Source organism: Trematosphaeria pertusa (genome assembly GCF_010094035.1).
Source record: "Trematosphaeria pertusa strain CBS 122368 unplaced genomic scaffold BU26scaffold_10, whole genome shotgun sequence".
Classification (NCBI taxonomy): domain Eukaryota; kingdom Fungi; phylum Ascomycota; class Dothideomycetes; order Pleosporales; family Trematosphaeriaceae; genus Trematosphaeria; species Trematosphaeria pertusa.
Genome location: NW_022987221.1, coordinates 1,412,081 through 1,431,921, shown reverse-complemented (window position 1 = coordinate 1,431,921; position 19,841 = coordinate 1,412,081). Strand labels below are relative to the sequence as shown.

Below are 19,841 nucleotides of genomic sequence, written 5' to 3'. Positions count from 1 at the left end.
ACGATATTCCGTGCTCGCACCCCGCGCCGACGCCACCGCCGTAAGTTCATAGGGTTTTGCGTCGTGAGAGTAAGACACGGCGCTGACATTTGTAGGGACGTGTATGACAGGATGATGACCATCCTGGTCGAGCAGGGCGGCCGCAAAAAGAAATTCCAGATGCACAGAGGGCTGCTTTGCCACTACTCCGAGTACTTCAACACCCTGCTCAACGGAGGCTTTGGCGAGTCCGGTCGCAACTTCCACAAGCTGACGGAGGTCGAGATCGACACTTTTCAGGTTTTCTTCTATTGGCTGAACACTGGCGTCATTTCCGATGGTGGCGGTCAAGACCTGCAAAAGGTTGAGATCATTAAGGTCTATGTTTTCGCCGATTGCTACCTCGTCCAGGAGCTGAAGAACAAGATCCTAGAGGCTCTGTTCCTGAGTGATGTGAAGACATGGGCTGTCTCTTCCTTCATCAATCCCCTTATCTACGACCAGACCCCGGAAGGCTCTCCGTTGAGGAAACTTCATGTCGACCTTACCTTAGAGACTGAAGACTTCAAGGACTGGAGGGAGCACTTGGAACACTATCCAAAGGAATACTTGGCGGATCTCTTCGATGCGTGCCGGGAGAGAAAAGTGGTTCCGGGGAGTGCCTTTGGCTTGGACAATGGCGGGACGGAGGGATGGATCAAGGAGAAGATGGCGCACTTCTGCGAGCGATATCACGACCATACAAAGCCGGAGGCCCGTGGCTCTGTCGGCAATGTGTAAGTACAGCTCCACACCTTTGCCGGCAAGACCGTTTCTGACTTGGGCAAGCGATCGCGGTGACTCTAGCGCCGAGCATATTTGGGGATCGGCAGCGCCAGAAAGCCCATTGGGCCGGGATGGTTGGTGATTTGAACGAACTAAGGAGGCTCTGGTAATGCCAGTTTCGACGTTGCATTCGCTGAGAACCTAGGATTGAGGCTCAACGGGTATTCGATTGGTTCGTGTATCGCAATCTACGTTGCCTTACCGGGCTAACCATTAGTAGAGCTTTCTTCTTCCGCAAAGTGCGCTCAACACAGCAGCACCTTGCATATAGGGCTTGGTGGATCGGATTCGCTCGACGCTTAGGTCTTAACAGTTGGAGGCATGGGAAATAGTCGGGGATTGTAGGTTCATCTTCGGGAGCTTTCAAATTCACCTTCCGATTCCCATATATCTACCTCTGCATCTATTTCTATGCCTCCCATCGTACTATAGGGCTTGATTCGTACACCTTGGAGTGCAGCTTGCTAGCTGGATTGCTGCTTTACTTTGTTTTGCCCAGAGCATGGGGGGCTAAAGGTGGAAGTGAGTGGCGGTGGGGCACACGCGTGTCGCGCATTCCTCTTTCACTGGGCCGGCGTGGCTTGAAAATTTTCCGCTCAGAGCTGCGTACTTCCTTTCTATCTTACCATCGGCATACTCTCCTCCAATCGCGTCCCGGCCCGCCCTTCGACGTCGCCATCGCCGTCGCATCACCTTGAGGATGGCGCAAAACACCACTGCGACGATGGAACCGCCGCCTCCTTGTTCGTTCCAGTCCATCTCTCCACCTTTGTATGGCATCTACCCACCTGTAATGGAACTGCGTATTCTGACAAGAGTGCAGGGATGTCTACGATCGCATGGCCACTGTCCACGTCGGGCCCGACGGCGGATTGAAGAAGAAGTTTCAGGTCTACCGCGGGCTGCTGTGCTTCCACTCATCCTACTTCGATAGACTTCTTAATGGCCAATTCCGCGAAGGCGGCTCCAACTACATCAGGCTCAACGATACTACCGTGGAGATATTCCAGGCATTCTTCTTTTGGTTGAACACCGGCAAGCTCTGTGCACCAGCAGGCGACAAAATCCCTCTCAGCACCCAAACCATTGCGCAGATTTACGTCTTCGGCGATTCAAAGCTTATACCGCGGCTCAAGAATGCAGCTCTTGAGCTTTTCGTAGCCAAGGCCCACGAGGAATGGATGTTCCCCAGAAACGAGTTGGATTACATCTACGGCAATACAACCGAGAACTGTGGACTGCGAAGATTTATGGTCGAATTTGCTGTCAATATGTCCCGCTGGGAAGACTTGGACGGGTATCGTCATCTGTATCCCAAGGATTTCCTCGTCGATGTTCTTGTGACGATGCGAGGCAAGACTATGCACTTCGGAACCGCGGCGATGTCGAAAGTCCGATGGATCGCAATGACGCAAGCTCGGATGTGCAGGTATCATGATCACACTGAGCCGATTGCAAATGCGCAGAAGGAGTGATGGAGGGTATATGGCCCATTCCAAACCCTTCTATAGGCATTGCATACTAACCGTTTTACAGCGAGTCTATTCATTCCCGCTCGTCATCATCACTTTGAGCAGTGCTGAATACCAACGGACACCGTCGTCTACGAGGACCTGCTCAATTTTCATTCGGATTACTTCTGACTTGCCCTGAAAGATCACTGGTTGGAAAGGCGCCCTTCATCAACAACTCGTTGAACAAGAGCGTCGACGTATTTAACCCCTCCGTAATCTACGTTATACTAAGAGTCTTGGCATATTCTGAAATTTACATACTACGTGAGCTGAGTAATCACCCAGAAGAGAGCGGGACAGGGAACGAGCAGCAATATACATGCTGTAGCTCATGCAAAATATGGAATGAAATCGCCGAGGGAATGTCAGCGAGGCTTCGAACAGCCCCATTGCCCTGTCCCGCATTATTCGACTCCCTAATTAATGCTGCGTACTTAGGGGACGGCGCATTCCACGATGCCAAAGCCGCCGTCAACGTATAGGCTCGGTGGATAGAGACATGTATGACAGGGTTTCGTTCGAGCGAGCGGAGGGTGAACGTTGAGATCATGTGCTCGCCAAGACACAATCAACAATCACGTGGTAGCGCGTAGGTCATTAGCTTGGGTCGCGTTGACCCCGCTTTCCAGACTTTGGCAATGCGTGCACTTCTCTCCTTTGCACCCCTTCACCTACAATATCGGCACCGCGTCGAAAAGACTTACCTGGCTGACGTCACGAAACGGGTCGCTGCCTGACGTTATCCCAACAAGTGCACTGGAGTCTCTCAACTTTGCTCCCAACTGCAACAACTCCCTCACTTCCACATCCCTAATCTCGGACAACTCCTCTCCCTCGACTACCTCGCTCCCAAGTTGCGACCTCAAGAATGACGGTTTCCGGTGAAGACGGAGGGCCCGAGATCGTTCTACAACATCTTAAGGGATGCGAAACTGCATGCGCAGATCACTTAAGGTGTTCATTCCCAGCCGCCTGATCTGAAGGGTCATATGAAAATTCATCAACCAATTAACCACAAGGCCCTGAAAATTCCACGTGATGTGAACGCGCTTCATCACTTAACATGTGTGGTGCACTGCCGCCCGTTCGAAAGTGCATGTGACACTGATGTCAAGAGTATAAAGTCTCAGTCGAGCAGCACTTCACATTCCTTCATCCTCCCTCGTTCCTGTTCTCACGGTGAAGTATATAATCATTCGACTTCCTGTATGACTTCAACAAGCAGCACAATGCTTGTCCCGACTGGCCACAATTCCTTTTGGTGCCTTCAGTAAGCTTTTCCAATCGTAACCCGAACACGGATCGGGCGGCGAAGGTCCTCAGAGTCCCTGTTGTCACACTATCGCCCTGACAACACACTGCGCACCGCACACTGCCGGCTCGGCGCGGAGAAACGTTTGCCCCGGTATCTGTTTATATTTCGCCTTCACCTCGCACCTTACTTCTCTGCTCCACCACCATACTCTCGCACTCGCATTCTACTTCTTTACTCTACTATCACACACTCTCTCTCTCGCAGACAACATGAGCGTGCCGTGCGAACACCCATGGACAGCCAGCCAGTTCGGCAACGATGCCATTTTCACAATAGAGGTAGGGGAGGGAAGTGAGTGGAAGGAATTCTGGGCCCACGTGAACCTGATGGCGCATTGCTCAGGATGGTTTCGTGAGGAGTAAGTATACCCCCTTCGCGAGCCGCAACGCTAACCTACGAGACTCGCGCGTGTGGCGGAGCAAAACGCGGAAGCGGAGGAATCGAAGGCGCCGATAATCAAGCTCCCCGACCAATGCCCCGACGTGTTCGAAGTGTTCAGAGACGTGTTGTATTCCGGAAAGCTGCCCCTCCCCGAGACACGTCGCTATCCCCTCGGCTTCGTCTGCAAGCTCTACAACTTCGGCAAGGACTTCGACATCATGATGCTACGCAATACCGCTGTCGACGCGCTCTTTGAACGCTTTGCCGACGACATGCCGGACCTGGAATACAACAATATCCGCTACGTCTGGAACAACACCAACAAACACTCCGCTATGAGTGAGATGGCCGTCGATGTCGCTCTTAATATAGGCGATAGTAAAGCGCTCCTTAGGGACTATGAGAGCTCTTTCAGCAAAGCGTTTCTCCGGACTCTCCTTTACACCGCTTCCGATTTCGGGGTTGTGCCGTTCGAGCACCGCGAGGATCGCGTGGACTGGATCGAACGCCTTCGCGGCCAGGTGTGCAAACGCTATCACGACCATGAGGGGGATGAGTCACGTCGGGCAGATGAGGAGGCGGATGAGGACATGGAGGTTGATGACGGCCATGAAGAAGGCATCGGAGGTGTGGGATGGGAGATGGAACTGTCGTTCCGGTGAAAAATAAGCGCGGAGATCTTCAGTGGGCCATGGGCCTGTGAATTGAGGAAGGGGTGGGACGACGACGTGCTTCAGGAAGAGTAATACATAATTGGCAAATGTACATAGGCTTAGCCTACAACGACGTCCTTGCCCGCCCCGATGGTGTTCGCGAGCGGAGATTGTGACCGTGTGCCCCTTGGCTAGTTCTAGACCTGTGCTTTCGACTCACTGGCTTCTTCGCAGCCGCGAGTTCCACTGGGCGACACACCTCAGCGAGCTTCTCTTCCATGTCAGGCCTGAGCGTCCATGCGCCGGTGCGATGGTCCTCCACGTAAGGCTTTTGCGCAACCCAGTCTCTCCACTTTGTAAAGACCTCCACTGCCTGCCTCTCCTGTACGTCAAACCATTCTCGGTGGTTCCTACCACATCCATCGCACTTCAGTTCCCGTCTTCGATCCTTCAGTTCAGTATGCATTAGCCTCTCCACCCGGCTGGCATGGGCCACCTCAACGAGTTCGCCTCTGAACGACGAGATGTGGAACTCGTGGACGCGCTTGCATTGCTTATTCCATTCCTCAAGGCGTTTCTCCGGATCCTTAGAGCGGCCAATCTTAACGTGCCCGAACCGGCCTTTATACCAGAATATGTAGATGGAGCCGGATTTCAGGTCGGTGGCAGTGAGGTCTTGGACAATGACGCGACGTATGGCTTCGTTAACGGAGAGATCTGCGGTAGCTTTGGGCTGAAAGGGTTGGAACCCGAAAGGAACGGGAAGCAGCTTGGGCGAGATCGATATCGGGACCTCACTACCTTGTGAAGAGACCTTGGTGCCTGCATATAGAACCTTCGCTGTGGCCGTCTTGTTCGTCTGTTTGGAGCCTCTCCCGGCGATCGCATCGACCCAAGAATAGAAAGGTGACAGGTCGACAGTTGACGAGTGGTCGATGCTTTGAACTAAAGTCTTCAGCCTTCCTATCCTTGAGTCGTTCAAGGCTGCGTCCTGATGTCTATGGCACATGGTCGAACGAATAACCTCTTCGACTTTCCTGAGGAAGATCGCCCAATCTGGCATACTTCCGAGCTTTGAGATGCGAGTCCTTATACGGGCCAAGGTTGGTTTGGCCTTATAGGAACACCTGGCAGATGGCCTTTTGACCAGTGAGGCCACACAAATTTCCTTGTTTTCTGCCAGCCTCTGACGGAAGTCGAGTGGGAGGATGTTTTCCAGTTCTATCTTGATTGTCGTAGGTCGTGTACTCTTGCTCTTTGACGGCGAAGCTTTTGGCGAGGTTGAGGTACGATCACCTTCGACTTTTATCTTGACGGTGGTTTGGGTACGCGTGTATACCGGTGACACAGGGCTCTCCTTCGAATCCGTAGACAACGAAGACTTCGTCTTCGAGACTAGCATCGCCGGTCCAGTGGCCTTGGAATGTTCAAGCATGGTAGCAAACGAGAAGTCGAGGTTCGGACTGGCCGATAGGACGATCTTGCGACGGGCTTTATTGTTCTCTTCGACGACTACATGAACAAAAGTTAGCAGTCTACGTTGGCGTGAGTGGCGTCCTAGTCCCCACCTTGTGACAGTAGGCCAGTCATGTTACGGATCAACTTTTCGGGCTTGATGTCATTCTCAGCCTTTCCAGCGATACCGGCAGGCTGCTGTCCAAGAGCAGCTTCGACCACCTGGGTGACCAGCGAGTTCGTAGTGGCTGGCCATTTCGCCTTGCGCAGCAATGGCGATTCTGGCTCTGATTGCAGGCTCTTCTTGGGACTAAGGGTAATACTTGGCGACGTGTTCGGGGTCGAAAGCTGAGATTCCTTAGAACTCGTGGTGGGTGATGCATATGGACCCTTGGTGGCACTCCAGAAGCGATCAGTACCATCAGTGGATATTGTCGTCGCATCGCTACCGGAGCGCAAGACGAGGGCAAGATTGGTTTCTTCTAGAGGCGAACTACCCGCGATCGTAGCGAGCGTCTTCTTGATCGGGAGACGGACGGGTGTAGAGATGACTAAGGACCGCCTCGCTTTGGAGGATGGACTGGGTGATTCAGGCTTATACGCCTCGGATTTTTGAACAAGCATTTTGATAGAAGAGGTGGATAAGGAGGAAGTTAATTGAAATCTGGTATGGGATCAAAGAAGACGAGAAGTATCGGGGAACGATGAGGGTGGTATGGATGCGTTGACAGATCAGGCACCAGTAGCTCTGAAGCAATATATAGCTGCCATGCGGGCAGCGCCCCCACGGCCGTCCTGGAGCCCGAATTCTCCAGCGCTTCGGCCTATTCGACTCTTGCAGGAATCCGTAACAGAACGGATACAATGTTGGCAAGCTGTGCGTCTGCAAATGCATCCAAGGACGGCATTACAACGCTTCTAGGAAATAGACGGCGAGGAAGCTGTCTGCGGGATTGTGGCATGTGCTATACGAAGACATCCATCCACAAGATCATTGGATGATGAACAGGGTGGCGGTCATCCTCGCACCCTCCCGTGACCAACATGCAGCCTGCGGGGGTAGCCGGATATAGCACGCGCCTGCGAATGGTTCGTGCTAGTTGCAGCAAACGTGTTTTAGCCTTAGAATAGCCGTGCCAGCCTTGTTGTAACCTCAGGTGGTGGCTGCAGCTGTTACGGGAGGGTTTGATAGTGGTAAGGATCTCCCATTTTATCAGCCGATGCTTCCAGAAAGAGAGGGTTTAATATCAGCCCAACCACTGAGGTGGTTGCCTTGAGCTCTCTTGGAGGATTCCCTTCTTACGAAGCCCGTTAGCAGTATTTTCAGTCTCTGTTGCTTCCGGAACTGCTCTGATCTTTGCGTATGTAATGTGAGTGTCAATGTAAGGTTCGCGAGTGGAGCTGAGATGGCGAAGGGGGACGGCTGGTCGGTCCAGGGTAGATCTGTGGGGGCTGAACGTTCCGTGCCGCACAGCTGCATGCCAACACGTTCCACGGCCCCTGAATCCGGCGTGCACACCGAATCGGGCAGAGTTCCATCGGACCGGGCAGACGTTTGAGACAGTTCCATGGCATCCAGCAGCCGAGTGCCCCAGGAGAGTGGTTCGAGCCTCGAAAAGAGGAGGCTGGGGTAGAAATGGCGGTCTGTTTCCTGGAGCACATCGACAGTTGCGCGCCCGCTGCGAACAGTTATCATCGACCAACAATGTGCTTCGCAAATCGAAGGCTCTCTTTGATCCAGCGTAGATTGAGCAATCCCTCGACCGGGAAAGCGCTGAAGCTGGAGCAGGCCGCTGTAGCTCGCGAGCAGAATCCTTCTTCACATGGTTCGGGAGAATAAGTCAAATGCACAACAGCCTTGGAATAGAAACGAAGGGAATTCGTAGTGGAACGTGGTCTGGGTGAGCCGACTAGAGCGACTCGAAGTAGAGCGTGGACAGCTGAAACCACACCTGAGAATAGAATTGACGCAGGCACGAACTATCGTTCTGTGCGTCAGCACTAGTCCATATCTGGCTAAGAGTCACGTGGTCTCATCCCGACCGTCCAAACCCCGTGTATTTGCGAAAGGATGGCAAGACAAAATAGTACCTATTATGCATTACTGTTTTTGCGAAGATGATATCGTCCTTTGGACTTGAAAGCGACTAAAAAGATCGGGCCGTTGGCATGATGCATGCTCTTGCGATGGGGGATTATCCAGATTTTTAAGAGCTCGCCATGCTAACCATTATACGTGCTGCTGTACACACTCATGAATACATCTACGCTGGCTTTTACGTGCAGCGTTATATCTAGAGAATCCCGCACCGTGAGAGGCAGGTTCGAGAGCCTCGGTAAAGCCGCCCACTAGCTCTGCTCCTCGACCTTCAACATCACATCACTTCCACCATCCGCCTCCTATATCGTAAGACGTTCGGAAAGGACCTACCATCAGAAATAGACCTCATTCGCAATTACGGGGTCGATCCCTTCACATACTGGAAACGCCCCGCGGAAACTTTTCGCCGAAGTCGTATTAGCCTATTGATCAGATTGGTGGTTATAGTAACCAAATAATTTCTCCGGCGGGGTTTCCTCACTGTCAACAAAAAGTCCACTCGAACTTATGCAGACGTCATGGAGTATACAGCCCCTCAAACAGGAAGAGGAGGAGCTGCGGGAACGGCAACCACCTCGGAAAAGGAAGCTCGAAGGTGACGCTGGGATCATCGCTGCGTTATTCCCGTGATGGAGAGGAGCCAACATCAATAAAGCTTCAGGTCCGCCGAAAATAGTGTTCGGAAGCTGCGGTTTCTGCTTCATAAGGCCCTAAGGGAAAGAGTTGAAAGGATGTCACTTCGCGCGTTCGGGATAGCGACCATCGGCAGTCTCGCCGCCCTGGTTACCGCACAAGATACTCTTGGACTATCGAATGGATACACCACCTTCCAAACCAGCGACCTCAAAGGCCAAATCGTCAAGTCCTCCGGCGCACTCGCATCCCTCAACTCCAGCCGCACAAGCTTCGACTTCCTGCCCACCGATCTGCTCCCCAAGCTAGCCTTCAACGGCGCACATCATCTCGGAGATGTCACTTTTCGCTACCGGACATCCAGCAGCGCATCCTGGATGAGCGTTGATTCCGCCAGCGCGAGGAAACCGGTCACGCAGTTGACGAAGCTGGGAGCTGGAGTCGTCGCGGGTGCGGATTTGGCTCCCACGCTCGGGAACAATGTGCCGTTTAAGGTTACGAGGGAGTGGCTTTCGGCGGGGAGTGACCTTGTGTTGCGCTTCAACTTTACGAATACAGGGAGCTCTGTAGTTGAGCTTGGGAGCTTGGGGTTGCCGGTCGTCATTAACAACATCTTTACGAACAGACCGGCCGAGGAGACGCAGGCGAAATGCTCATTCGCAGATCCTTATATCGGACTGGACGCGGGCTATCTCCGAGTATCGCCTCTCTCTGGTACCGGTAACGCGCTCGTCATCACGCCGTTGGTCTCGAGCGGATTCGAAGCTTGGCGATTTCTTCGCGAGCCTACTGGATCCTTTGGATATCAGTCCCAGACGTATGAAGGCAACTATGAGTGGCAGATCCACAGCCTCGCGTGGGCTCAGAATGAGTGGAAGAATAGCACGCCATGGAATACTCCCACGTCGAAGACTCTACAGCCAGGAGAAATCTACTCCGTCGGCCTCAAGTTCTCGTTGGCGGAGACCATTCAAACCATTGAAGATACTGTGGTGCGCACTGGCACGCCGCTCGCTGTTGGTATCCCAGGATACATCGTGCCATCAGACCTTACCGCCCACTTACACGTAAACCACTCATCTCCCGTCAAATCTATCGACACAAACGCTTTCACCATCGCTGAGCTATCCCCAGCCGCATCCAGCGTCCACTCCTACGCCCTAACCCCCACCGGCTCAGCATGGGGCCGAACCCGCCTCACAATAACCTACACCGACGGCAAGCAGCAAGCCCTCCACTACTTCATCACCAAGTCCACCCCCACCACCCTCGCCAACCTCGGCCACTTCTTCACCACCGCCGCGCACTACACCAACGCCACCGACCCCTTCGCCCGCGCGCCCTCAATAATGACCTACGACAACGAACTCCACAAGATCGTCGAACAAGACAGCCGCGTCTGGATCGCCGGCCTCAGCGACGAGGGCGGCACAGGCGCCTATCTCACGACCGCAATGAAGCAATTCACCCAGCCCCACGCACGCGAGCTCGCCGTAATGGACGCCTTCATCCACGACACAGTCGTCGGGACGCTGCAGCAGAACGGCACGTTCGGCGTCGTAGCGAGCGCCTTCTTCTACCAGCCGAATGCGACGGATTATGCGTATAGCTCTACGATTGATTGGGGCAGTTGGACGTCTTGGAACAAGGCGAGAGCGTATACAACGCGTCGTGCGTATAACTACGTGCATCCGACGGCGACGTATTGGGCTATGTATCGCGTCGCGAGGGACTATCCGGATGTGACGCTGCGAGCGGATTGGAAGTGGTATCTGGGACGAGCGTACAACACCACGCAGTACTGTCTTGCGAATCGCGCTGCGAATTGCGACTACGGTCTCGTGGGCTTGATGGGCGAAACTGTGCTTGGCGAGCTGCTGGAGGACTTGAAGAGAGAGGGCATGAACGCAGAAGGTACGGCTTTAGAAGCTACGATGCGTTATCGAGCGAACTTGTGGGATACGCAAGCTGTGCCCTTCGGCAGCGAAATGGCGTGGGACAGTACCGGTCAGGAAGGCGTCTACTACTGGACTAAGTAAGTCTCGTACCCTCCTCCCCCCAACTCAACTAACAGTTCCCTAGTTACTTCAACCTCCCCAAAACCGCTACAAAAGCCATCAACAGCATCTTCGCCTATATGCCCACCGTCCCTCACTGGGGCTGGAACGGCAACGCACGCCGCTACTGGGACTTTGTCTACGCGGCCAAAATCCAGCAAATAGAGCGGCAAATCCATCACTACGGGTCCGGACTAAACTCCCTTCCCATGCTGTCGTACTACGAGCAGCATCCCGCCGATCTCTACGCGCTGAGAGTGGGGTACGCGGGAAACACGGCACCGCTAACGAATATCCATGAAGATGGGTTTGCCTCTGCGGCATTTCATAGTTTCCCAGACCTGCTGAAGTGGGATCCGTATTCTGGGGATTATGGGCAGGGGTTCCTGGGGCTGAGTCTGGGGCAGTGTGTGTACATTCTGAGCGGGACGAAGTACGGTGACGTGGTGTTTGGTGGGAATATGGTGGACGCTGGGTCGAACGGGACGATAGTAGCAGTGGAGCCGAGGGATGCGCTGAGGAGAAGGGTGTTTGTTGCGGACTTGGGGTTGAAGATTGAGATCAGCGCTGGGGCGGTTGAGAGGGCGGAGTATGATAAGGCGGGGCAGATTGTTACGCTGAGCGTGCTGCCGGCTGCGGCGAGCGAGGCATTGCAGGCTAAGTCGGCAATTGTGTGGTTGAAGCGGCCTGGATCAAGCTCGGTTGGGTTCTCGGTTCCGGGCCTGAATGAAGCGAGGGGTGGATGGGCGGTTGATCTCTCGAGCGGTATGGCGTCTGTGAGGATTACGAAGGCGTGAAGAATTCGACGCTTGGCTGATCTATTGGCCTTCGAGTTCCCGTACGCTTGGTTCCCCCTACCTCACTCCACAATGACTGTTCTTGCTTCAGCCCGTCGCTCCCAAAACGGGTGTAGCCCGGGCAATTCATTGCAGTATTGATCACCGCATGACAACTCCAGCATACCGACCCTGGTGTAAAACTCTCCTTTGGGCTTTAGAAGCAGTGCAGTTATGCAGGACCCCTCGCTCCCGGCTCTCATCGCCATTGCGATCACGCCGCGAAGCTGCTGCACGCTTTCCATTTCTTCGTCCAAGTAGAGAGTAGCTAGCGCTGATAACCCATTAAGTTCTAGGAGAAAGTACGGCTTTGGTCGGTCGTCTTGCGGCCCAGCAGTTCCGAAATCATCCAGGTCAGGCCATTGCTGGTCTAGGAGGGTACAGTCCAAAACTGAGCCGGTCATTTGCAAAAGCCTGGGTGCGTTGTTTCTACCCGCGTCCTCTTGTGCTCGGCCACTCCATACATATTCATCCACTCGCTGCCAGTTCTGGTCGTCGTTTCCAAGGCGTATCTGACACAAGCGGCTCGTGACAATGCTGTCACGGAAGTCCACGGCTCCCTTCCAGCCGGTCCATGACCAACTTGGGAAGTCAAGGCGTCTATGTGCCGGGGTGTTGTGGCGCCAGCATAGAGCTATGGTGGGAATTGGATAGGTACGGATCGGTATTCCCCATACGTGCGACGTATTTGTTGCCTTGAGGATGCCTAGGCAGGCATTAAGTGCGTCGGACTCGTGCGAGAGCGCACGCGCCGTAATATCTCTCAAATATGATTCATAGCTCCTAGAGTCAGTGGGCAGCACCATATCGGAGAACGAGCTGCTTCCAGGGAATGAGTCGGTTTTAACGCCAGCGGCTCCCGCGGTATACGCGTTTAGGCTTTCGGCGAAGTGGGTCTGGTTGCATACGTAGAAAACCTGGTGATCTGTGAAGACTAGTTTGCGTGGCGAGAGGACTCCTTCTTGATAGGTCCAGGCGCGTTCCCACCAGGCTGATCTAGGGAAATCCGAACCGGGATACATCAACTGTACAAGCTTCATGTCTCCAACTCTGACATGATGCTGGACGGAACGAGGCTTCGATCCTACACCGGGAAGGCCATAAGTAGGATCACTACCGGCTGCCGCAATGATTGTGAGTTGCGCTTTACTGTATATCTGGTCCATGTTCTGTATCAGCGCATGTTTCTCAATCTTGTTGTCTTGGTCTATGCACTGCATAGGTCAGTAACCCTATCCTGTGATTGCTGCGATTTACGTACGTATCGATCCACCCAAAGGTAGCGAAACCCCAACTCCATAGTGACTTTGAGACTATCCTCGATAGTTGCAGGGTAGCATGCAGTGGACCGCTCCTGCGCCTCCAAGGGCAGCGATAGACCCCAGACGTATGATAATGCCACGTATTTGCATTCCGCTGGCGCTGGAACAATGGTTCGTGAGGTACAATCTATGACCTTGAATCCAGGAAGGTCCACCCCCGACTTTGGGTGACAAGTATCGACGTGGTCGACCTGGCAATGAGATAGCAAACGCCTGAGAGCAGCGTAGTTGACGAAACTTGGGTCGATGATTTGAGGAATCCAAGCCCCATTGTCGGCAGCAGAATGAAGAGTGACCGGACATCCTTCCGAAAGGCCTTCAAGGAATATGACCACACACCGTCGAGTGCCTTCGCGCGTGAGACTTATACGCAAGTGGAACATCAGCTTTCCGTCGTATGAATCCGTCAATCTCGCTCTCCGGAGTCCAATTCTTCCCAGAAACTGGCAGAGTTTGCAGGCAGAGTCCACGAGCTCGAAAGGAGACTCCCGTAGGCCGTATATTGAGTGTTCCTTTGACCTCATGCGCGCTAATGCGGACCAACGCACGGCACGACAGCGCGTACACGGCCCACGGAACATCTCGTTAACGAGCTCAGCCTTGCAGACCTCAGCCCGCGATTTAAACTGTATGTTGTCGTCGGCTCGCAAGTCATAGTAGTCCAGCTGCCCACCCTCGACTAGAGAGAACTCAGATGCAGCATCATAATAAGCGGCCTCGTCGACGAAAGCACCATGATTACCGATTTCGTCGCACATGTCCATGTATCGCTGAACCTCGTCTCGAAGATGTGAGCGTTCTGCGACCCTTCGAGAGGCATTATCGAGTACTGTTTCCAGCGCGTTAGGGGGAACCCGTCCGGAGTAAGGGGCAGCGTCAGGGGCGAGGCCAGAGAACCAGCCGGGATGGTCCTCCTCTTCCCTCTCCCTAAGATACTCGTCGTACGCATCATAGGCACCCGGACCGAAGCCGAGCAAGTCCTCAAGCTGGGGTTCCGGAGAACCCCACGTAGGGTCGTCATCTTCAATATCCGAGAAGTACTCATGACATTCATCATAAGCGGCCTCGTCGACGAAAGCGCCCGGGCCGCGGTCATCGATGTCCTCTTCTGGCGTTCTTGGAGAATTTCTTTCGCCCTGTTGATCTTCATCCTCTGCTTTGCGCTTGCTAAGAACGAGGCTTCGTGGGGTCTGGGAAGTGCCTTCAGCCTGATGGATGCAGGTGGGAAAGGATTTAGAGGCGAGGAGCGCGCCGTCGCTGGAGGCCATCGCGCGCCCCAGGATCTTCGTCTGCTGTTGGGAAGTGGTTTTTACAACATAGCTAGATTATGGTTGTAAGGATGAAGACGTGAAGGAGGAGCTCGTAAACACGGAGATGAAAAGCCAAGTGTGGCTGGAGTGGCTAGAGTGGCTGTACATCTAGGCATCAGGCAGCTGTCTCGGCGCCAACTAAGTAGAATGTGATCGTTCATGGCCAGAGGGGTCGACAATCTTTTGTATATTGTATGATGCTATCTAGGAACAGAACTTACACTACTGGGATGCGAAGGCATTTAGTTGATGACTCAGCGATCATGTGACATTAATGACATCATGCTGCCTCCATATTCCATCTTCCATATTCCATCTTCCAGTAGAGCCCAAATGTCCCCCTTTCAGGTGCCGATGTTCAGAGCCGATGACATACTTCATGACTCTCGCACATTATCTGGTTGTTTTATGTAGTGCTCGATGTACTGAAGCAGTTTCGAGATCCAATGTCCAGACTCCTTTCGCCCTTGATGAAGAACGGGCTCGAGGGTGACGTATCAGAAGCCTTGGTCTAAGAGATGCTGACCGAAGAGCTTCTCACCAGGTACGACCCAGATCTCCTTGGGCGTGAGAACCTCAGCCACCATTGCCTTCCAACGATCATCCGCCTCTATATCGCGCACCAACTCCTTCAGAAGCGGAGTCTCCCTGGATTGCGGAAACGTCCGTCCTGCTAGCTCGAAAGCGAAGTAGTAAGCGAGCATCCGCTCTTTCTTGCCCCGGTAGAGACCGACTTTCGCGTCCTCCAGTTCCCACTCAATACGAATCAGAGCTTCGCCGGACAGATGAGAGCCACGCTGGACCAAGAAATGCATCATGGCGATGTTACCGCTGATGCTCGCGCAAAGAAGTGGATTCCAGTAGGTGCCTTCGACCTCCAATTCGTTTTCGATTAGGATGTCCGCAATGGCCCGGTAGTGGTACTTGTGGAAGTCAGCAGATGCCAAATTCGAGACTTGTATGTTCTTCCAAAACAATTGCCGGATGAGACCTTCGTGACCGTACTTGAATGCCGTGTCGAACGTGTAGTATTTGCATTTGTCCACGAAACGCTGGTGGTCGATCCGGCCCGACCCCCAGCAATGCACCACAGTTCGAACTGTATCGACGCAACCCGATGCGGCAGCCTTTATGGTATTACGGCAAGCGCAACCGCCGGTACAACGCTGGTGGTCCGATGAGCAATACAGCCGGTGCTTGCGGAGGAACTTATAGAGGATAATGATTGCTTTCGGCTGTGCGGACTCGATAGCTGACTGAAGGGCGTCATGGATTCGGTCCACAATAGGATAGCGGTGCAACGGAGCATATTGTGGCTTTTCCCAGCTTTCGATAACCTCCAGCAGATACTTCAGGATTCTCACTTGACAGGTGCATGCCGCAGCCTCTAGGGGATGCACGAACCCCGGTTTGCCCACTCCATGGGCAGGGTGCACGATAAAGGTTTCTTTGAATATGTCCATGGCGCCTTCATGAAGGAAGTGCTTTGTTGCGCGTAGATTGCCTACTGCAGCGGCGGCCGACAGCGCATCCATTGCCTTAATATCCGGCATGGTGAAACGTGCTTGCGCCAATAGGCCCCGTAATGCCCGCCATTCGCGCATCCCGTAGGTGTAGCACCTAAGGATGTCGGCCATGTACTTCCGCCTTGTGCCGGAGTGGTCGGAGTCCTTATCGAATTTTATGACCGTATCGATGAGAGCGTTGATGAAATTGGCCAACCATTCGAACTGATCATATGCCGGTTTCTGTAGGCGACGCTCAAGGAAATCGGCCAGGTTAATGCGAAGGATTCTTTCGGTCTTGTCCTGCTCATAGGAATTTAAGTCGGCAAATTCGGACAGTGCTGTATGCTCCACTATCTCATGGATGAGGTTTCTGAAGGTAGCTGGATCTTGTTAGACGGGCCGACACTACGAACCGGGAGAGACCTACTGCACACTTCTCGCGAATTCCAAGCTTTTATATGGCCAGCAACACGGACATACTCAGCGATGATCTGCGAGACGATCTCGGTCGGGAGATCGAGAAGTTGTACCGAGGGAGCCATGTTGGGTTGGTATACACAAGCCAGAAGATTAGGGGGTTGATAATGGAAGTGAGGGGCGGTCGATATATCCTTGTTGGACAGGCCCGAGCTCGGAGGCGATTCTTCGGCGCAACAACATAGCACGAGCCGTTCCACATTCACCCATTGCAGTGGGAAAGAGTCCGGTTCTGCGGTTGCCGAGGCTTCAGTCGCTCGTCGAGGTGATGAACGCTGTTTACGTATCAGCCAGAGAGATGAGCAATCGACTCACAAGCCATTATGTGATGAGACCAACAGCGCCAGCGCGAAAGTACTCAGTATGATCTGCTAGCAATAGCGACATAGAGATGGCAGATTTTACGAGGGACCAAAGAGAAGAGAGAATAGGAGGTACAAGCCGATGCGGATCGTCTCAAGCTCCTCATAGGATATCCGACGAATCGGCATAGACGATGGATGTTTCGCGAGGAGCGCCTTAGAGCAAATGAAGATGCTAGATAGAGATGTTAGCTGAAGCGAAGAAAGGTAGAGCAGAGAAGATAGATCGGGCGCTCTCGCGTCACTCAATAAACCAACACAATTCGACCTCTCGGAGGAAGGAGCAACCCGCCCCCCATAAACCGATCCTCTAATACACATGCAAAAACTCGCGACTCTTCCCGCCATCTACGTCTTCTCCACACTAATCCTCCGCCCCGCGCCCGCCACCACCCCCTCGCCGACACTCAGCCTCCTCTCCACCTCCTCAATCATAGCCTGCGGGCCCACATAGCCCCCGTTCCTTATCCAAAACCACCAGCCCGCCACAAAAAGACTCAACCCGCCCACGATCAAACACGAGTAATTCATGCTCGTCGCGTCAAACGGCACCGCATACGGGAAGCAATAAATCACGATGAACGCGCACATGTACGCCGTCGCCGTGCCGGCGATAGCATAGTACAGGGGGTCCGGCATGGTGAAGGGGCCGGGGATGACGTGCCTGCGGCGCGTGACGAGGTTGGGCAGGATGAAGGCGAGGTACGAGGTAGTGGTGAGCACGATGAAGGAGCCGACGAAGGCGTTGAAGGCGGTGGTGCTGCCGACGTAGATGCAGCCGAGCGCGGTGTTGATGAAGCCGCAGGCGAGCGTGGCGTTGAGCGGGTTCTGGAAGCGCGGGTTGACGTGGCCGATCCAGGCGGAGAAGGGCGTCGCGTTGTCGCGGCCGAGGGTCCACAGCATGCGGCCGGAGGTGATGTAGCAGCCGATGCATGTGCAGAAGGTGGGCAGGAAGATCACGATAAGGAGGCCGAGACTGCCGCCGTGCGAGTTTGTGGCTTGTCGGTAGAGCTCGGCGAGCGGGAAGGGCCAGGGGTTGCTGAAGAGCGAGTCTAGGTCGTTGACGGCGTAGAAGATGGTGATTACGTAGAGGAAGGCGGTGATGAAGCCGACGACGTATTGGGCGAGGATGGCTTTGGGTATGTTGATGCGCGGGCGGGGGAGTTCTTCTGCGAGGTGGGAGACGCAGTCCCTGTAAACGTCCGGTCAGCATATCTAGTTCCATGGGAAAAATCAAATAAGCTGTGTATAGCAGCAAACTTACGGCGTTCCAACGGCATAAGCTCCATTCAACATGCCCGCGCAAAACACAAACCCATCACTCGTCCACCCCGTCTGATTACTCCACTCCTTCCACACAAAACTCGTCGTCGCATATCCCTTGCCCGTTTGGCTCGGCATAATCGCACACACGAGAATCGTAATCAAGCAGCCCGCCAGAATCAGAAACAGGCCAACGTTTGTAATAGTCGGGAGCGCGCGGTTCGCAAACATGACAATGCAGCAGGCGATCCAGGTGATGATCAGGTAGGCGATGAAGACGTTCCAGCGCTGGTAGGCGAACTCGTTGTGGAAGAGGCCGTACATGGAGACGACTTGGTTGGCGAGGATGGCAGACATGCTGGCGGTGCCGAAGACCCAGCCGAAGAAATTCCACCTGTTTAGTTGTCAGTCCTAAGCTTCTGCTATCATTCCACGCCGGGGCCCAGTGCTCAAAGTGCATGAATCCCCAGTATTATGGGAGTTGAGGAACGTACCATCCCGCGAAATATCCGACGACTCTGCCGTAGCTGCCCGCAGTTATAGAAGCCCAATGATACACACCCGCGCTCGACGGTATCGCCGACGCCATCTCCGCGATGCACGACGCAATCATCCAGTAGAAAACCGACACGGCGATGAACTCATAGATGACACCAGCAGGGCCACCATTATACAGCGCAATGACCTAGATAGAAGACCATTAGCACTCTTCCCAAACTCTCTTCAAAAACGCGAGAACTCCTCAATACTCATAACGCACATAAAATGAATAGTACTGGGACTTACAATCGAGCCCCCCAACGCCGCCCAAACATTCCCCGTCGTAATCCCAATCGAGCAAATCGACAGCAGACTAAACTGCCGCTCCAGCTCCTGCTTATGCCCGCTCGCATTCAGCACCTCTCCCACGCCCACGTTGTCGTCCGCAAGCGCTCCATTGCTCTGCTTTTCCTCCGCGTTAAGCTTCTCCATCTCAACGAACCAGTCCAGAAGCCCTTGCTCTTCGATTGCAATTGCAGGCGCCAGGACAACGTGCGCAGTTCAGTTCAGCTAGCCAGCCCACGACGTCGCAACTGAGAGTTGAAAGATAGCAGAAAGAAGAAGAGCGCGTCAAGCCAACGACACCATAAAGCGCACCACGGCAAAAGCAAGCCAGAGTAAAATACCTCAAGGGGACCCAAGAACGCGGTCGACGACGCCATCTCACGTATCTATATGCCGAGCTATCGCGCCCAGCAACGGGGAGCTTTGCGCAGCGCAGCACGTAACAGCGTCGTCTAACCACGGACCCATAGATACGGGACGGCACTTGTCCCCCGAGGCACATCGATTGGCTCCCCAGGATCTCCATGCTGCAGAAACGTGCCGTCCAAACAGGTCCATCCCGCTTATCAGGATGCGCCAAGGCGGTGCAGATACAGGAGGTGGACGCAGCCAATGAGCGCGCCGTTGCTGATGCGCACGTGTAAGGGATCGCGTGTAACGAGGTCGCGGAGATACGGGTTAGGGAATTTTTGGCCCGAGAAGGTTGCTGCAGAAAGGAAGGGTTATGCATGTGGCAGTTTGGGAGCTGGGACCGATGACTGATGGGGTTTGGTGATGGTGCGTCCGGATGAGAGATCGGATGGCGGGCTAGTGTGGGGGTTTAACGGTTTAAGAAGCGCGGGTGGTGATTGGTGGTTTGAAGCACTTTGGGACGCGTCTGCACGTCGTTCTTCCTCGGCTTTTAAAAGAAACATGATGGAAATTACTCCGTACTGTGTAGGGATTGGGCGAGCGCCATGTCCTCCTTGTGCGGCAAGAGGATGATACCATTCTTGATCCTATATTACACCTTTGAAGCCTTTTCG

General features: G+C 53.9%; 9 protein-coding genes across 9 annotated transcripts; 4 read left to right on the top strand and 5 right to left on the bottom strand.

The window, feature by feature from the left end:
• Nucleotides 1-114: 114 nt before the first annotated feature.
• On the top strand, nucleotides 115-759 carry BU26DRAFT_488328 (uncharacterized protein; the record flags this gene model as incomplete). The annotated part of the gene is made up of 1 exon (XM_033825976.1): nucleotides 115-759. One exon carries the CDS (start codon nucleotides 115-117, stop codon nucleotides 757-759), a length of 645 nt encoding a protein of 214 aa, XP_033681927.1.
• Nucleotides 760-1,628: 869 nt separating this feature from the next.
• Nucleotides 1,629-2,279, top strand: BU26DRAFT_430741 (uncharacterized protein; the record flags this gene model as incomplete). The annotated part of the gene is made up of 1 exon (XM_033823903.1): nucleotides 1,629-2,279. A coding segment is annotated over one exon (651 nt), but the record flags the coding sequence as incomplete, so codon positions are not given.
• A 1,269-nt stretch (nucleotides 2,280-3,548) lies between these two features.
• On the top strand, nucleotides 3,549-4,771 carry BU26DRAFT_607071 (uncharacterized protein). Its single transcript, XM_033835719.1, has 2 exons — nucleotides 3,549-3,991; nucleotides 4,034-4,771. The coding sequence occupies exons 1-2, from the start codon at nucleotides 3,843-3,845 to the stop codon at nucleotides 4,674-4,676; spliced, it is 792 nt and encodes a 263-aa protein (XP_033681925.1). The 5' UTR covers nucleotides 3,549-3,842; the 3' UTR covers nucleotides 4,677-4,771.
• On the bottom strand, nucleotides 4,734-7,040 carry BU26DRAFT_55584 (DUF1766-domain-containing protein). The gene is made up of 2 exons (XM_033832342.1): nucleotides 6,236-7,040; nucleotides 4,734-6,179 (listed from the first exon to the last, which is right to left on the bottom strand). The coding sequence occupies exons 1-2, from the start codon at nucleotides 6,744-6,746 to the stop codon at nucleotides 4,792-4,794; spliced, it is 1,899 nt and encodes a 632-aa protein (XP_033681924.1). The 5' UTR covers nucleotides 6,747-7,040; the 3' UTR covers nucleotides 4,734-4,791.
• Nucleotides 7,041-9,668: 2,628 nt separating this feature from the next.
• BU26DRAFT_407003 (uncharacterized protein) lies at nucleotides 9,669-11,698 on the top strand (the record flags this gene model as incomplete). Its single annotated transcript, XM_033822873.1, has 2 exons — nucleotides 9,669-10,891; nucleotides 10,939-11,698. Coding segments are annotated over 2 exons (1,983 nt in total), but the record flags the coding sequence as incomplete, so codon positions are not given.
• A 74-nt stretch (nucleotides 11,699-11,772) lies between these two features.
• On the bottom strand, nucleotides 11,773-13,829 carry BU26DRAFT_430538 (HET-domain-containing protein; the record flags this gene model as incomplete). The annotated part of the gene is made up of 2 exons (XM_033823887.1): nucleotides 11,773-12,963; nucleotides 13,011-13,829. 2 exons carry the CDS (start codon nucleotides 13,827-13,829, stop codon nucleotides 11,773-11,775), a joined length of 2,010 nt encoding a protein of 669 aa, XP_033681922.1.
• Nucleotides 13,830-14,878: 1,049 nt separating this feature from the next.
• Nucleotides 14,879-16,431, bottom strand: BU26DRAFT_567252 (uncharacterized protein; the record flags this gene model as incomplete). The annotated part of the gene is made up of 2 exons (XM_033833637.1): nucleotides 14,879-16,269; nucleotides 16,317-16,431. 2 exons carry the CDS (start codon nucleotides 16,429-16,431, stop codon nucleotides 14,879-14,881), a joined length of 1,506 nt encoding a protein of 501 aa, XP_033681921.1.
• A 322-nt stretch (nucleotides 16,432-16,753) lies between these two features.
• Nucleotides 16,754-19,276, bottom strand: BU26DRAFT_55491 (amino acid transporter). Its single transcript, XM_033832294.1, has 4 exons — nucleotides 18,778-19,276; nucleotides 18,486-18,676; nucleotides 17,993-18,385; nucleotides 16,754-17,920 (listed from the first exon to the last, which is right to left on the bottom strand). Exons 1-4 carry the CDS (start codon nucleotides 18,961-18,963, stop codon nucleotides 17,077-17,079), a joined length of 1,614 nt encoding a protein of 537 aa, XP_033681920.1. The 5' UTR covers nucleotides 18,964-19,276; the 3' UTR covers nucleotides 16,754-17,076.
• Nucleotides 18,770-19,679, bottom strand: BU26DRAFT_55462 (uncharacterized protein). The gene has a single exon (XM_033832274.1). The coding sequence runs from the start codon at nucleotides 19,544-19,546 to the stop codon at nucleotides 18,965-18,967; it is 582 nt and encodes a 193-aa protein (XP_033681919.1). The 5' UTR covers nucleotides 19,547-19,679; the 3' UTR covers nucleotides 18,770-18,964.
• Nucleotides 19,680-19,841: the final 162 nt, after the last annotated feature.

What these genes read in the sequence shown, in the direction of transcription:
- BU26DRAFT_607071 (XM_033835719.1), top strand. Translation starts at nt 3,843, where the DNA reads ATGAGCGTGCCGTGCGAACACCCATGGACAGCCAGCCAGTTCGGCAAC. An exon ending in TCAGGATGGTTTCGTGAGGA is followed by an intron (nt 3,992 to 4,033) that starts GTAAGTATACCC and finishes CTAACCTACGAG; the next exon opens with ACTCGCGCGTGTGGCGGAGC.
- BU26DRAFT_55584 (XM_033832342.1), bottom strand. Translation starts at nt 6,746, where the DNA reads ATGCTTGTTCAAAAATCCGAGGCGTATAAGCCTGAATCACCCAGTCCA. An exon ending in GACTGGCCTACTGTCACAAG is followed by an intron (nt 6,180 to 6,235) that starts GTGGGGACTAGG and finishes TTGTTCATGTAG; the next exon opens with TCGTCGAAGAGAACAATAAA.
- BU26DRAFT_55491 (XM_033832294.1), bottom strand. Translation starts at nt 18,963, where the DNA reads ATGGAGAAGCTTAACGCGGAGGAAAAGCAGAGCAATGGAGCGCTTGCG. An exon ending in GTCGGATATTTCGCGGGATG is followed by an intron (nt 18,386 to 18,485) that starts GTACGTTCCTCA and finishes ACAACTAAACAG; the next exon opens with GTGGAATTTCTTCGGCTGGG. An exon ending in GCTTATGCCGTTGGAACGCC is followed by an intron (nt 17,921 to 17,992) that starts GTAAGTTTGCTG and finishes GGACGTTTACAG; the next exon opens with GGACTGCGTCTCCCACCTCG.
- BU26DRAFT_55462 (XM_033832274.1), bottom strand. Translation starts at nt 19,546, where the DNA reads ATGCATAACCCTTCCTTTCTGCAGCAACCTTCTCGGGCCAAAAATTCC.